This window comes from Phoca vitulina, unplaced genomic scaffold (assembly GCF_004348235.1).
Source record: "Phoca vitulina isolate PV1807 unplaced genomic scaffold, GSC_HSeal_1.0 scaffold97, whole genome shotgun sequence".
NCBI classification, from domain to species: domain Eukaryota; kingdom Metazoa; phylum Chordata; class Mammalia; order Carnivora; family Phocidae; genus Phoca; species Phoca vitulina.
The window spans coordinates 873,428-889,102 of NW_022589800.1; the positions used below are offsets into that span (position 1 = coordinate 873,428).

The following is a 15,675-nucleotide window of genomic DNA, read 5'->3' on the forward strand; positions in this document are numbered from 1 at the left end:
TTCTCGGGCCCAGCACCTTGTACGGAAGGCCGAGGTCCAAGTCAGTTGTTGCCGTCTGCTCTTGTTCCCCTTGTAATACCGTTCTCGCAGCTTCCTTCCCCTCACCCCCAGATCGTCCAGGGCACCGCAGAACCGTACCATTTGCTCCCTGTTAGTTGGAGAGCATCTGGTGGCTTGAATTTCTGACTCATATGATTGTTGCTGAAGTCTCTGTAAACAAACCGGCACTAGCGCTATCACATTCTCTCCGGGATTTCCCCCGGCTGTGTGGCTTCTTGTTGAGAGGTTTGCTTATGGGTTAGCGTTGGAAAGATTCCGGTTTTCCTTTTAAATGACTTTTACGTTTTAGTGGAGCCGGGAGATTACTTGCCTGGGTCATTTTATTTCTGTAACTGTGGGTTATTTGTTCAGTAGTTAAGAGTTAACTCTGGTTTTAAATCATACTGAGGAGGTCTGAAGAGATTCTGAAATGTATTCATGAATATTTTTATTATGTTTGGTAGAGATACCTTTGCCATTTAAACTTTAACTTTTCTCAGCCCTTCAGTGAATCAACAGACCTATTTTCTCAGGAGCTCAGCCTGGCCCTACTTCAGTGATAAAGAAGGAAAGGTGAGTAGGAGTTGAAGGCATTTAAATTCCTGAGGCCAAGACAGACCCTACCCTGATGCTCAAGTGCTGACCACTAAAGTCATAAAATTCCTACCCCAGTATCCCAGAGTTGGGGTATTGCTCTTGGCTGTGTTCCACTCTGGTTAAATTACTTTGACAAGTGTTATTGTCTGTGGGCGTCTTGACTTTCTGTCCTAAACTATTGCTGTGTATCTTCAAATAACTCCATTTAAGCCTAGAAGTGAGTGTGTCTCCTTCTTCCTTTATTCATTTGCCTCGTGTGTTGCCTTTGTGTGGATCATGTTTCTTACATTGTTAAAAGCTGGGAATTCGTTTGCCTGAGTTCTGTTCAGCCTCTTGTCAAATCAAGTCTCTTCCCTTCTCGGGGCTTTGGACTGTTGTTTCTGTTTAGAGGAGAATCCAGCTGCTTGTCACTAAAAGCTGGTAAGTGATGCTGGTGTCTGAGTTCAGTCTACCTCAGAGTTCCAACTTTTCAGGACCTAGTAGTAAATTCGGGGTTAAAAAAAATTGGCTGCTCTTTTATAGCTGCTCTGAAGAGTTTTTGGTGAGCAGAGGAATCATCCTGTGCATTTAGCAGCGTGGGCCAGGGCCAGAGAGGGAGTCTGAACATACTTGTAAACGTAATCTTTGTAAGACTCTTAGGTTTCTGGTAGCAGAGAATAGTGCTGTGGTTGACGTCGTGGGATGTGACAGAAGAGCTGAGTGGCTCTGGAAGGTAGGCCTGGCTGATTCTTAATACCTTTATGATATGTAGTAGGTAAAGGTTGAGTGTGACACTGGTAAGTTTTGTTCCTCATGGTGTCCTGATTAGAAGATGAACTGGAATAAGATTATTATTGGTGGCGTGTATGTGTATCAGTAAGATGTAAAGAGATAATACAGCTTTGAGAGCTGGACAGACCTGGGTTTAAATACTAAGATTTATTGGCCATGTGACCTTGGGCGAGCTACTTAAACTTCTCTGACTCTTAATTTCCACATCTCTAAAAGTGGGATAATGCCACTTACCTCTTGGGGTCATTGTTAGTATTGTATGAGGGAACCTACATAAAGCTGTTAAATGCCTGACATATGATAGACATTTAAAAAAAAATGTTTTCTTTACACATCGTTGCTATGGCCTTGAGTAAGGTATGCATTAGTCTACACTTCTTTTTTTCTCTTTAAATCATTTTTAATTGGTCAGCTTAGATGTATGCTTTGTGGGTACACACCTAGAGTTATTTTCTGAACATGACTGAGGTACGTGTTTTGGGGGTTCAAGGTCAGAGGACAGCGGAAATATTAGTTGTCAGTCTGTGTATATCTCTAAATGCATTCTTAGACTAAACATCAGTACCTGTCCATAGTTCGTTGCTTCCTTCCTCCTGGTCTCTGTTAGCACATCCTGATCAGCATTGACACAAGGATTGTAATTCCTTCCCTTGCTGCTTCAGTGTTGTTCACCGCCTCTGCTCCAGCTACCCGTTATGCTTTTTCCTTTTTGCCTTGAAGAGAATACATTTTTTCCAAACTCTTGGGCTCTGCAGTGATCCTCATCAATAGGTCATCAGAGAACTAGACCATGAAAAGGTCTCCTTGTTCTTGGAAGTGAGTCTGGGCTAGGGAGCAGGGAGTGCAGAACATTTTAGTTCATCTCCCTAGCTGGACCATCTTAACAATATGATGGCAAAGATGCAGGTTTTTAACTTTCTCTTATTGGCTTTTCTTCTACATCTTTTTGGGGGAGGTAAGGGCACATGAAAATTAAAAGTGTTGATAATATTGCAGTGAAATCAACTGTATTCATTCAGGCCAGTGATCAAATTAGAGTTGATCAGCTTTCATTACCACCATCCAGGGTCTAAATTCTCCTATTGAAAAGTAGACTTTTGGATTGAGGGTTTTGAGGTGGGCTGAGAGTGCATTTTTATTATTTGTGTTTTTATGAGATCTGGAGATCTGTGTTGGGTGAGGGGTGGGGTTGGGAGGAGAAAAGCACATATGTTGAAAGAGGCATAACTTTGTTCCTCTCTATGTGCTGGGTAAGAATCCCTCCTCCCCCAGGGGTTTCACATTCTGAGCTCCAGGTGACATCTTTGTATACAGTGAACCAGTATTCTTAGTCTCTGGACCACAACTGTAAAATTCTTAACCTTTCTGAAGATATTTTATGTTTCAGGGCGTTGAATAAGAATTGTCACATCTTATTAGGAAGTATTTCCTAGTATGGCTGAAGTGGGAGGCTAGGTTTGCTTGTGACCTTAATTCCCACCGCCAACCTGACAGGGCATTTTATACAGCGGTCTGTGGAATGTATAGAAACCAGTACCAGTGCTGTGATCCTTAGTGTTGACTAGGATCAACCTAAGACAGAAGCTTGTCTTCAGAGAGAGCTAAAAGAAAGCAGCCTTTTTGTTGCCAGTTTAAAACAATACTGACATTTCAAGAGCAAAAGGACTCTAGGAGAAGACATTCTGCAGAAGTGCGCTCTGTTGTGGGAGACAGGCCTTCAGATTTTCATGCTCTTGGTCCTGTGTTCCAGCAGGTGAGTTACAGGCTTTTAACATCATGAAGCGACTAGTTAAACTTTGTTTTCAGGAGATAGATTTGTTTCTGGATTGTTTCTACTGTAGAAAAGTTATTCTAAACCTGTCTGGGAATGGTGCAGATTATAAAAGACAGAGTTATCCAAACAGAGCTTTTTATTGCATGACATTGGTGTTTAAGTTAGTTTTTAAGATTGAATTAGCTTTTTCTTTTTTAAAAAAGCAAATTATCAGTAAGCCAAGGTAATCTACTTACTGTCACCCAATCTGGAACCCAGGCAACTAACTGAAAGAATTGAATCAGCAACAGACGTGGAGGTGGTGACATGTGTATGTTAATATCAGAGCCAGATGCCAGTGATTTTGGCTTAGCTTTGCAGTAATATTGAAAACTTTTCGTCTTAATGTTTTTGTGAATAAAATAGAGAAACTTTGTCACTGTTAAGATTGGTCAGAAGTTCTTGTTTACTTGATTCAGTTATTTTCTTGGAGAAGAAAGTCCTTGAAAGGTCTTTGAAAGTTAGTGTGTAATGAATTTTGTGAATTGGTCACACTTCTTTACAGCAGGCTTTTATCTCTGTCTCCATAGGACATAGTTTCTGGGCCAGAAGCCCACTTTCTCAAGTACTTGCCTTAACCTCTGGAATGTGTATGCTAAAGATAAATTAATGAACTGAGCCTGCTCTGAGTTTGCAGATAGGGCATGGGGAGTGATTAATATGACAAAGATGGCATCTTATTACTGAAATGTATGTCTAATGGATTGTGTTGTTGCAAACATTTTTAGTATCGCATCTGAGAGGTTAGGTATTTGCTCTTGCCCTCTGATGATACTATTTAAGGAGGTCTGTTGAAGTTCTAATGCGAAGCATCCATGCTTGCCTCTCATGTCCTTTTGTTGTTGTTCTTGGTTTTTCTTAGCCATCTGGAGATCTGTAGGCTTCACCTCTGGTGGTAGCCAGGAGGCTATATTCCTCTAGTGTACTTTAAGCCTTGCCACATTATCAGACATGTTTCTAAACCTTCTTTAGGACCCAGCGCTAGACTCTGTCCTCTCACCTAGTGCAGGTAGGAGGGCACTTCTTGATGTCTTTAGCCTTTCTGTTTTTATTGTTTTATTGTCACTTGTATCTTTGGAGTGCCACACTTCCATGTCCTTTCCAGTGATTAAAGAAAAATGTGGAATGTGAGTGGTAAAAACTGGTAATGGGGTCTGGATTCTGATGTAAAGGTAAATCATTTCATTGTGGAAACAGTGGAGTTTCCTTAGAAATGACTTTTCCTTAGAATCATTTAAATTGAGGTAAATGGGCTTAAATATGGTCATAAAAAGTTCCTTAGCTGTATTGCTGCTGACAGCACTTAAGAGTTAGCATGCATTCCTAACATACTCTGAAATACCGTTATTAGAATTAAAGCCAATAAACTATAAACAGAGGGCATTTGGTATTACCAACAGGGAGAGAAGGCATTCATCCAAAGGAGGAATGAAGTTCCTTGTTCGTAGTATAGTTGCTGCAGGAATTCCTTGTTTTCTTCTTCATCGTCTGTGAGGATTGCTTTGAAGCTCTCGGCTATCCAGTGAACCTTCAAGAGGGAGAAGAACTGAAAGAGTGGGAGGCTTATATTTTGGGCACCTGGGTATATTGCTTTACCGTAGTTCATAGAGCATGAATGTGCTCAAGAGATACTGACAGAGCTCTCTGATTCTTTAAAAGGCCAGTGAGAGCAGGGAAGCAGATTTTATAGACTTGGAACTGTGTCCTTGGTTGTGTACAGTGTTTGGAGGATTGTTGCTGAGTGGTGAAGCCCAGGCTTCTCTGGGAAGTGCAGTCTGGAAGCAGAAATGAGAAGCTAGATTTTGTACATGTTTGCAAAAATGTTGTCTCTAATTCTCTAAACCAGCTCCTGCAGGGTAATGGTATTGTCTCATTTTATGGAAGGAGAAACAGACTTAAGTGGTAGAATCAGAATTCAAACCCAGGTCTGACTGACACCGGAAACCCTTTTTTATTATACCTTGCGCTGTCTTTAGAAACCTGGGCGCTTCAGTGCCAGCTGATGAAACAAATGAGTTGAAAGGAAGAGTTCAGTATGTCTTATAAAAGCATATGTAAAGTATAAAAGGTCTGTCCACGTGACAGTATGAATAAAAACATTTCTGAATTGTTTAAGCATGGGTCTCAGGTTGTGATTAATTGGTAGGCTAATGAGTTTTTTAAGGAAAGAACTTTAATGGATGTAACTACACTGAAGGAGATAACTGGATCCTTTTTTGATCCTTGAAGAGGGAGAAAATGGCGTTCTCCCTCCGCACCGGAGGTAACTCCACAGAACACTGTTCTGACTCTCAGAGCCTTTCCTCAGTCTGCCTCTTTCTGTACTTCTCTGAAGCATTTGAAACGTGGATGGTCCCCACCTTCTTGAAACCTTTTTATCTCTTGACTTCCAAGATGTTTGACACTCATTATTCCTTCCACTGTCCCGCGTGTTTTTCGGTCTCCCTTTTATTTCTTTTCCTAAGGGTAGGTGTTCCAAAGGATTCTTTCCTTGGACTCTTTCACCTTTCTTGGGTACTTAAATTTTTTGTCTTTTAGTGAGGTATAACTTACAAGGTGGTTGATTTTGAAGCTTCTCTGTACAGTAATTCCCAAGTCCGTATCTCTGACCCTAATTTCTCAAATTTCAGACCTACCTTTGTTTTCCACTATCTTCCTGACATGTCAACTTGGATTTTAAACATAATCAAAATCAGATTCATCTCTTCTCCCACACATGCCAGCTTCTCATTTATGACATTGATTTCCCCCGGGCACTCCCGACTCAGACTTGTCTTCTTGATTTGGGGGGGCGCTTCGTAACTACCGTTGAACCAGGTACGGTCCGCTCTGCTTCGGCAGCGTCCTCATATCCGTTCCCTTCTTCTCATTTCCTCAGCCAGCAGCCTCAGACAGGCGCTCAGTGCTTTTTACCTCAACAACTGGAAGGTTTTAAACTTGTTTCTTCTTCCTTTTCTGTCCATTTCAGTCCTATCCTTGACAGAATCATTTTCCTGAGCACCCCCCATGCACCTTCTTAACTGATCAGCGTGTGTCCCCCACGACCCAGCCCAAACAGACTTGGACATACCAGGGTTTTCATCTTCCCTGTGTTTTCTCATCCTTGTCCTGGTCTTTCTCAGCTTTACCCACTGAAATCCTATCCTCCCTTCAAAGCTGAGTTTATCTTTTTTTATGATACTAATGCTTGTGTCACTTGTATCATCGTTGTATCCTCATTTTCCCTAATTGATGACTGGCTGCAGAGGGGATCAAGACTGCCTCGGACGTGTTTGTACCTCCTGGGTCGCCTGGTAGGTTGTTGCAGGACCAGCTTGTCTGTGTCTAGATGGGCCACTGGGGGGTGCCAGAGGCCTAGAGTTTGGATAAACAAGGGCGGCTGGAGGGCTGTACAGTTAGGTTGCCCCGTGCTGTCAGATCTTCTGCACAACACGAATAGAGATTAATTTTCCTGATGCAGAAACGTTTATAGTTTCTTTCTGCTCCTCTCTCCAGTCAGTGTACCAGAGGAGACAGTGTAGGATATTCACCTTCTCTTAATACTCAATAGAGAGTGGCCCAGAACTAAAGGCCTGTCCCCCTGTAAACATGTTGTATATAGTATGAGTTTCAGTTTCCTTGGGGTTATCCTTTGAATTTCAGTGCCCGGGGTTCTCTGATTAATAAACACCATACAGTGGGAGTGTGGCTCGTGGCGGGAGTCAGGAAAGTTGGCTAGAGGAGGTGTTTATTGTGAAGTAGAGAAAAAAGGTGAGGAGAATGAATTTAAAATGAGCCATTTCAGCTTGAAAACCACAATTGGGGATGGGGAAAGTAGGACTGGTCGATTCCAGATGGACCACAGAGCCCAGGGCAGAAAGGCAAGTTTGTCCTGTGGATGGAGATGGGCCCTGAACAGCTGTCCTGTTATGGGTGTGTTGGGACGTCTGTCCTCCCAAGAGGAGCCAGACACTGCGTGACTCTCAGATATCTGTTCTAATAATAGAAGTATTTTCTACCACCATTTTTCAGTTTCAGAGGAGATTCTAAAACTTCGTCTACTTTAACTATGGGTGTTGATGTAGGAGAGCTGGGCACTTGAGTTGCAGAGGTGCGCCAAGCCAGACTGCTGGGCTTATGTAAGTCATGGGGACTCACGGGGTGGGTGAGCTCGGGTCTTAGTAAAAGGGATCAGGGACGGTAATGTTTGTAGTTGTTGATGCTCCCATCAGACCTGAAGTGAGGAAGAATTATCACACCCATTTTCCTAGACCCCAAGGGAGTTAAAATGAAAATTTGAGAGAAATTTAAAAAATAAAATTAAGAAGCCTTAAGTATACAAATTAGCAGTACAACCACAGAACTGTTTTGAACTACTTTAAGCTCCCAATACTTTCAGTTGTCACCAAGACAGTGGGATTGGAGTCTTTTTATAAGTTTAGGATTCATCCTGCCTTTCATGGCGTTGCTGGTAAATCACAGGTGGCTTTGGTTGCAGCCAAACTCCTCCTGTACTTTCTTTTTCAAACAAGAACTGATGTTTTGCTCTCATTTACTGTGGCATATTGACCACTTTAGCTAACTTCTGTTAATAGTCACAGTGTTGAGAATTTAGTATTTTTTTTTTTTTTTTTTTAATTTATTTATTTGACAGAGAGATAGCACAAGTAGGCAGAGCGGCAGGCAGAGGGAAAGGGAGAAGCAGGCTCTCTGCTGAGCAGGGAGCCCGATGCGGGGCTCGATCCTAGGACCCTGGGATCATGACCTGAGCCGAAGGCAGCCGCTTAACCGACTGAGCCACCCAGGCGCCCCGAGAATTTAGTATTTTTAATTTTATTCTAATTACTATTATTTTTTTAAGTAGGCTGCATGCCTAGCATTTGAGCCCAGCACAGGGCTTGAACTTGCGACCCTGAAATCAAGACCTGAGTGGAGATCAAGAGCGGATGCTTAACCAACTGAGCCACCCGGGTGCCCCAGCCCTGAGAATTTAGTATTTTTTTTTTTTTAAAGATTTTATTTATTTATTTATTTATTTATTTGACAGAGAGACACAGCGAGAGAGGGAGCACAAGCAGGGGGAGTGGGAGAGGGAGAAGCAGGCTTCCTGCCGAGCAGGGAGCCCGATGTGGGGCTCGATCCCAGGACCCTGGGATCATGACCTGAGCCAAAGGCAGGTGCCTAATGACTGAGCCACCCAGGCACCCCGAGAATTTAGTATTTTTAATTTTAATTGTTGTGCTTTGGCCATCATTTAACGCTTTGCCTGACTTCTTGAGGTAACATTTGTATACATGTAAAATTTACACCTTTTCTCAGTGACTCATTCTGTGGATTCTTACAAACATGTAGTCACATGACACCAACAAGGTCATAGTCATAGAACATTTCCATCACTTCCAGAAGTTTTCTTATGCCTGTTTGCAGTCAGTTCTCTTCCCCGACGAACCATGTTCTGCTGTCTGTCCCTATAGTTTATTTTTTTTAGCATGTCCCATGAATGGAATCATTACGTAGCTGTCAGAGTCTTGCTTCTTTGACTTAGCATGACATATTTGCCACTCATCCACATTGCTTTGTGTATCAATAATTTGTTCCTTTTTATTGCTCAGTAGTATTCCACTGTGTGGCTAGACCACAACTTATGTATTATCCATGACCTGGCAGAAGAACATTTGATTGTTCCCAGTTTTTGGTGAATCTAAATAAAGCCACTAAAGAAAACATTCACCTATAGGTTTCTGGGTGAACATATATTTTCATTTTTCTTGAGTACATACCTGAGTGGGATTCCTGGGTTATATGGTAAGTTTGCGTTTGACTTTATAAAAAACTGCCAGACTGTTTTCCAAAGTGACTGCCATTTTGCATTTCTACCAGCAGCGTGTGGGACTTTAGTTGGTCCCTTCCTTGTTAGCACTTGATAAAGGAAACTTTCATTGTTATTATTTTAATAAGTTTTAGCCATTCTAATAGGCGTATAGAGGTTTATTGTAGTTTTAATTTGTATTTCCCTAATGGCTGATAACGTTGAGCATCTTTTCAGGTGATTGTTATTTAGCTATGAGAAGTAGATTTGGGCTGCTGCCCTCTATGAAATCCGTCTTTTGCAGATATTTTCTTCCAGTCCATAGCTTGTCTTTTCATTTTCTTAGTAGTGTCTCTTGAAGAATAAATTTTTATTTTGATATGTTCCGTTATTTAATTTTTTCTTTCACGGTTTGGGTGGTTTATTTATTTATTTATTTATTTTGAGTCCTTAAATATTTGCCTAACCTGTATCACAAGCATTATCTTCTTTGTTTTCTTCTGGAAGTTATATTGTTTGAGCTTTTACATTTAGATCTATGATTCATTTTGAGTTAGTTTTTGTATATTGTACAAGTTACAAGTCACGGTTTCTTGTGTTCTTTTTTCCTTGCTGTTTTTTCCTTTTTCTTTTCTTGTCTTTTTTTTTTTTTTTTGGCATTTGGATGTCCTGTTGCTCTGGTGTATGTGGTCTCTTACACAAATCTTTAATCAATATTAGGAAAAGAAAGCAGCCCCAGTAGTTTTAAACAAGACCTGTTTGGCACCTCTTCCACAAAGTACTTTTATACTTTGTATTACCTGCCCCTTTGCTTGGTTTTTAGTTAATAATTTGTCATATATTTGGTTAAAAATTTAAAGCCTTTTTATTGACACAAGAGAAATCTAGGTCATTGGAATTTCTAGGGTAGAAATTAAAATGGCACTTGAATCTTTTTTTCCCCATCCCCCAATAGTTTACTCTTTAACCTTCAGTTTGGCAGGGGTTATGGTTATTTTTAGAGTGTAGGCAGTAGAGCTAATCTAATTAAACTCCCCCAGCTACCTGGGACAGTGAGCTCATCAGCTCTTCCAGGCTCAGATTGGTTTGCTCTGGACTGGATTTTACATGGAAATTGATCAAGGTAAAAGCAGTGGATTTGTTGGGAATGTAGTGCATTAAAGAATGAAGAAGCTAATTTATGTTTGGGTCAAGTATGGTCCCTAACTTCTGATTGTAAAATAAGGTTATATTCTTTGGTGACGAAAGAGATTCTAGAATGGTTCCTATACTTGAGACCAAGGGCACCGTCATAGCATCTTGCCTATTTTAATTTGGATACTTTAATTCCTGCCCCAGAGTTGAGATGGTTTTAAATTTCTTCATTCTGATAGAAATGTATACGATAAGAATAACAGGTCATTTCCAAAGTGATTGCATTTTATTGTCATCATTTCTTGGCTTTTTGAAAGAGTGGTCCTCCAAAGGGGGAAGGTGTGCACCCCAAGGGGCATTGAAGATGGTCCAGTAATGTATAGAAAAAGAACGTTGGAATTTGTTTTTTTCTAGAAAAATTAAACTTAGTATTTAATGTGACTTGATTAGATATACATATTGAAGATTCATGGTAAAACTTTTCATTGATACGGGTTTATAATCCGTTTTGAGACCACTGCTCCAGAGCATCCTGCTGCAGAACTTCTAACATATAATTCTACTTACCTGTACCATCTTGGAATTACTAATACTAGCTTACAAAAAAAAGAAAAGGAAGTCTAGAGAAGGTTAAGTAGCTCATTCATGGTCAGAAAGGATACTAATGGCTTAGCTGATATTACAACCCTGGACTAATTTTCAGTCTAGAACTAATTTTGCTAAACTCTGTGGCCCCCAAAATGTGACCTTTAGAAGCTATCTGCCTACCAACTCTGTGATTAAACAGGGTTGGCATGAGCATTCACAGGGTTGTCCCTGTTTCTGAATTTAGCAATACATTCTCTCAATTTTTCTTCCTCAAAAAGATCTCTTTTTCTAAGAACTTTAAACCACTTTCCCCAGAAGAGAAGCTCTGTAACCTCTCAGTATGGGTTGAACCGTATGGCTCTGCTTTTCCCGCCTCTCAGGGCTGGGAGCTCTGGCTCCTCCTGGTCATGGAGGCTGGGAGAGCAAATGGATTCTCTAGCGCCTTATGTGTCTGTGGCTCAGGCAGTCTGGGCTTCTGTAGGAATTGATGCAGTTCAGTTTTGAGGAAGGGTCTCTGGAGCCACTTTTTTCTTTGGAAAGTGATAATGGGGGGGTGGACAGTATGGTATGGTTGAGAGTTTTGCTTCTGGAGGTGAGGAAACATCAGATCTCTCTCAGTTGACTGGAACGTGTGCTTATGACCTGAATTTTTAATCTTAACAAAGTAGTGCGCTTGTTTTCCCCACCTCACAGGACTTTTGCAGTTAATGTAATTAACTTAAACCCTCGGTGGGGAAGAAGATATTGCCGAGATGCTCAAGAATATAAATAGGGACTACCAACAGGAAAAAACCAGTGCTGTGTGAAGAATGCTGTGCAAAAATACCTCCTTGGAGTAGGAGGAGGAAAACAGCCTGCTCTGCAAACCGCTCTTCGCTGGTGTTTTTGACGTGGCTGCACAAATCTGTGCTTTGTTGGCGTTGCATCCCAGCACCCTTCCAGGTCCTTCCTCAGACTCGGCCTCCGTCCTGCCCGTGTGTTTTTGCTACTCCCCCGCCCTGGCCTGCGGACCAAGCTTTGGGCAGCTGTCTCTTGGCAGGGGACACTTTTTGAAGCAACTTGGATTTCTGTAGAGGAGAGTAGGGGGTCAGGATAAGGATGGGGCTGCTTCTGGGATAATTGTTATGGGAATGAAAGGGCTGTTGAAAGATTAGAAGCCAGTGTGCCTGGGTACGAGGACTGGAGTCATAATCATACTTTGTCTTTGACCAGTGCCTTTTGTCCAGGCACTGAAAGGGCTTAACAAAATTCTGGTCTGAATAATATTATTCTTTGCTCTTTGGAATTCGCTCGAGGTGGGAGTGGGGCCCTGTCAAAATAATGAATGTGTTACAGTGGTATGAAAGGAAAAGAGCTAGGTACCCCGATTCCCAGATAGGGCTTTGCCAAACAGACAAATCTGGTGAAAGTTGGTGGAATTAGGTGAAATGATGTTTGCCACTTTTGAAATGGACTGAGATGGTTTAATGGAAATGTGGCCCTTTTCTTCCCCAGCTGTGGACTTGGCGGCTTAGTTGTAAGAGGAAGAAAGAAACCTTTTAGGTTCTTTCTTGGGGGGAGGGTCCTCCTGAATTCTAATTTGGCTCTACTTCTTATAATCCGTAGTTAGTATCTGTGCCTGTTAAGTTTGAAGCTTGGCTCCTGAGTGAATATACGGCCCAGGCTCTCACCCCAATAGCTCGGTCTCTTCTGTCTCTCTTGATTTGTGTGTAAGGTGATATTCAGAGTCTGACCCGCCTCTTCATGTTACGAAGACATGTCTTTCATAGAACTTATGGATGATACATATGACTAAATTTACAACAGAAGATTCTTGCCTAGAGGGCAAGGCTGAAGCCAGCTCTTTGTGTTAGAGCTCTCTGCTTGTAGTACCTGTCACTGGGTATATGCCTGCTGGTGCAGGTTTGATCTCGGTTCCTTCTTTCCCATTTCAGAAATCACTGCCAGCTACTCAGGTAAAGAGATGGCAGTTGACCTCCCAAAGATATGTCCCTTTATGGAATTTAGACATAGGGGAGGGGGATCCAGTCTGATTTTCAGCAGCTGACAAGCCCTGTTGAGCACACACTCAAAACTTTTTTAAGTAGTCTCTACACCCAATGTGGGGCTCGAACTTAGTGCATTAGAGCACTAGAACAAGAGTCGCGTGCTCCACTGACTGAGCCAGCCAAGCACCCCTCACAAAATCATTTTTATGAAAATGACAAAGGCTGTGCATGGTTAAATGTCCAGTCCCTTTTATCTTCTCTCCCAGATTATTTCCTAATTGTTTCATTTTCTTCCTTTCCTAAATGCAGGCTGGCCACAATAAACATCATTCAAGATGTCCAGCAAAGGGAGCAGCGCAGATGGCAAAACAGACTTAGCCAATGGTAAGGGGCCACCTGAGGTGGTTCTTCTCCCCCAAAGAAAGTGGAGACCTGGATTTTAGTGGAGGGAAGAAAATCTTTCCTAAGAGTGGACCTTTTCTGTGTTGTTTTGTGTGTAGAAAGCTACACAGGAGACACCCTGAACTATCTGGTACTTTTGTTCCTTCAACTTCTGTTTCCAGAAAATCAATAATAGAGGTGTGCCATTAGGAGGAGTTCAAGTAGTTTGGAATTCTGAAAGGTTGTAAGAGTGGCTGAAACCTTGGAGGAAAAGATCAGTTGGTGGTGGAAACAAAGGAGCTGTGGGAAGGTAAGGTTCCCCAGTTGTGATGAGAGGTCTCTTTCTATGGCAGGTCCTAGTTCGGTAGAGATAGCAGACGAGAGATGAAGTTACAGCCTGAACTGACTGGAGTAGGGCTGGCCTGCGTTCTTTGTAGGGTCTAGCTAGGTGTGAATTCACTGGGTCTAAGGCACGTTTGAAGGTAGAATATCAAGATTTTGATAACAGATTATTCGATTAATGCTTGAACCCTGAGCCAACTTCTAAACTAGAGAAATGTCCTTCAAATGGATATGATTGGGCAGCACAGTGTTCAGCATTCTTTAGCACGTTGCAGATCAGGATTATAGGCTCAATTCCAGTTGATGAGATTGGTAGAGCAGTGAAGTTAAGTAAGGGAAAGTGAGATTTTTCAACATGCTGTTTATTGACCCTGTGTTCTCTTACCAGTGCTGTTCATTCATCTGTAAAAGAAAGTGGTTCAGATTTTTCACTGGGCTTCGTTGAGAGACTCAGGGTTCTAGGTGGTTTGAGGTATATAACTGATTTGGAATTTGGCCATCAGCTAGATCAGGGATTGGCAGACTATGGCCTGCGGGCCAGATCCAGCCTGCATGTGGCCTGTGAAGGCCCTTGATAGAAAAAATTTGTTGACCTCTGGATCTTGGTCATTGACCGTTAGGGTCCCCCTGCTGAGCTTGTGATTGACTCTGGCTCTTATGTTAATATGGGAGAGCTCCCAAGTTGTCTTGATTGGTTAATCATAATTTTAACAAGAAATGCTAGGAGATTTGGTGTTTAGTTTTCCTTCTCCACAGAAGTGAAATGTGTGGTGTTTTATCCTTTCACACTACTCCCAGTTTCAAAGCCAATTGTATTTGAGAAACCACAACTACTAATCTTTCTCAGCATACACAGCGGTCTCAGCAAGTGTAGTTCCTAGGAACAAATTGCTGCACTTACCCCCTTTTTCTTCTAGTTCCTACACCCATTGTTTTCATGCTGGGATCTTAGTTGAGGTACTTTCTGAAAAGAGCTGTTTACAAGTCTCCCAACCTTCTGTGGCCATTTGAACCAGCGTGCTTGTATTGTTCATCTGTTTTCTGTGGTGGGTTTTGCCTGAGAGTTTGTCGTGCAGGGGTTCCGTTGCTGCAAAGATCTTTGGAAATTACTGCTCTAGTCCAGGTGACTAGGCTGTCAGGCGCTACTTGGAATCCTTTCAATGTCCTTGTGGGGTTGGATAGCTCCTACCAGCGTTGCACATGCCTGGTCTGCTGTTCCTAACAGCCTTTACTTCTGGCGAGGTCAAGTTTGTAATCGTCAGGAAAGGAGGCCGTGAATAGTGTTTAAAGTCCTCATTCCCGCCTTCCTTCCTTCATACCTTGGCTTCAGTGTGGAAGTTGTGGTCATATGGCTCTAGCACATTGTAGGAGTGCTCACTGAAATATGATTTGGCTGCTATTAGATAGGAGAATGCAGTATCTAATTGTCGGGGATTAGATTGCTCAAAGTGACCCAGTTCTTTTATAACCACCAGCATGGCAGACCTAGGATATGGTGAACTTTCCTTCTCAGATATTTGTGTATGCTTCCTGATAAAACTCTACCTCAATAAAGAGTCCTTTAACTAATAGTAGCATTAACATCATCACATTAATGCAAGTCAGAATACATTTATTAGTGAAAAGTGAGCAAGAACCCATTCTAATGATCACAATCCCCACTTGTCCCTTCTACTTCCTTTGGATTGTTAGTGGATTATAGGACCTCAAGGGAAAAAATCAGGATTTAGGAAGGGTGGGGGAGTGGTGCTTTCTTGAAATAAGAAATAGTTCAGCTCCACACCCATTGTCTGAATGATTTTAATCTGTTATTTTCTGTCTTTCTCTGAGAAGATGTCTATACCAACTTTTGCTGGGATGGCTATTCTTTTTTCTTATATTCGGTTTAATTATATGCTGTGGCTAATGGATGTGCGTCCCAGCAGAACAGAGCTTAAGGTGGTTGTATTGGATGTATTTGGACACAGCTGGTCCATGCTTTGCAGGAGACTCTTAGGCTGTCCTGCAGTTCTTCACTTGTGTTGAAGTACCTTTATTTGCATGTGGCTTTGGTCTTAATCTTTTCAGTTTCTTGTCCTTTTCAAGATTCCCCTTCAGAAGGTAGTTTTTGTAAGCATTTGAACAAAAACACTGTAACCAAAGTTGGTGTCTGGATCTTTTGATGTGATGATTTCTTGGACTAAGGCGGGGACATCCTTCTGATCACTCTCCCATTTCCTTATTTCCCCCTCACC

At 41.9% G+C, this 15,675-nt stretch overlaps 1 protein-coding gene across 3 annotated transcripts in view; it reads left to right on the top strand.

The window, feature by feature from the left end:
* Positions 1 to 15,675, top strand: part of DCAF8 (DDB1 and CUL4 associated factor 8) — a 42,222-nt gene that overhangs the window by 1,736 nt on the left and 24,811 nt on the right. For all 3 annotated transcript variants that reach the window (XM_032397161.1, XM_032397162.1, XM_032397163.1), the window contains exons 2-3: positions 540 to 612; positions 13,028 to 13,102. In XM_032397161.1, coding sequence (XP_032253052.1) covers positions 13,054 to 13,102 — 49 coding nt within the window. In that variant the 5' untranslated portion in view covers positions 540 to 612; positions 13,028 to 13,053. The remainder of the gene's footprint in view (positions 1 to 539; positions 613 to 13,027; positions 13,103 to 15,675) is intronic.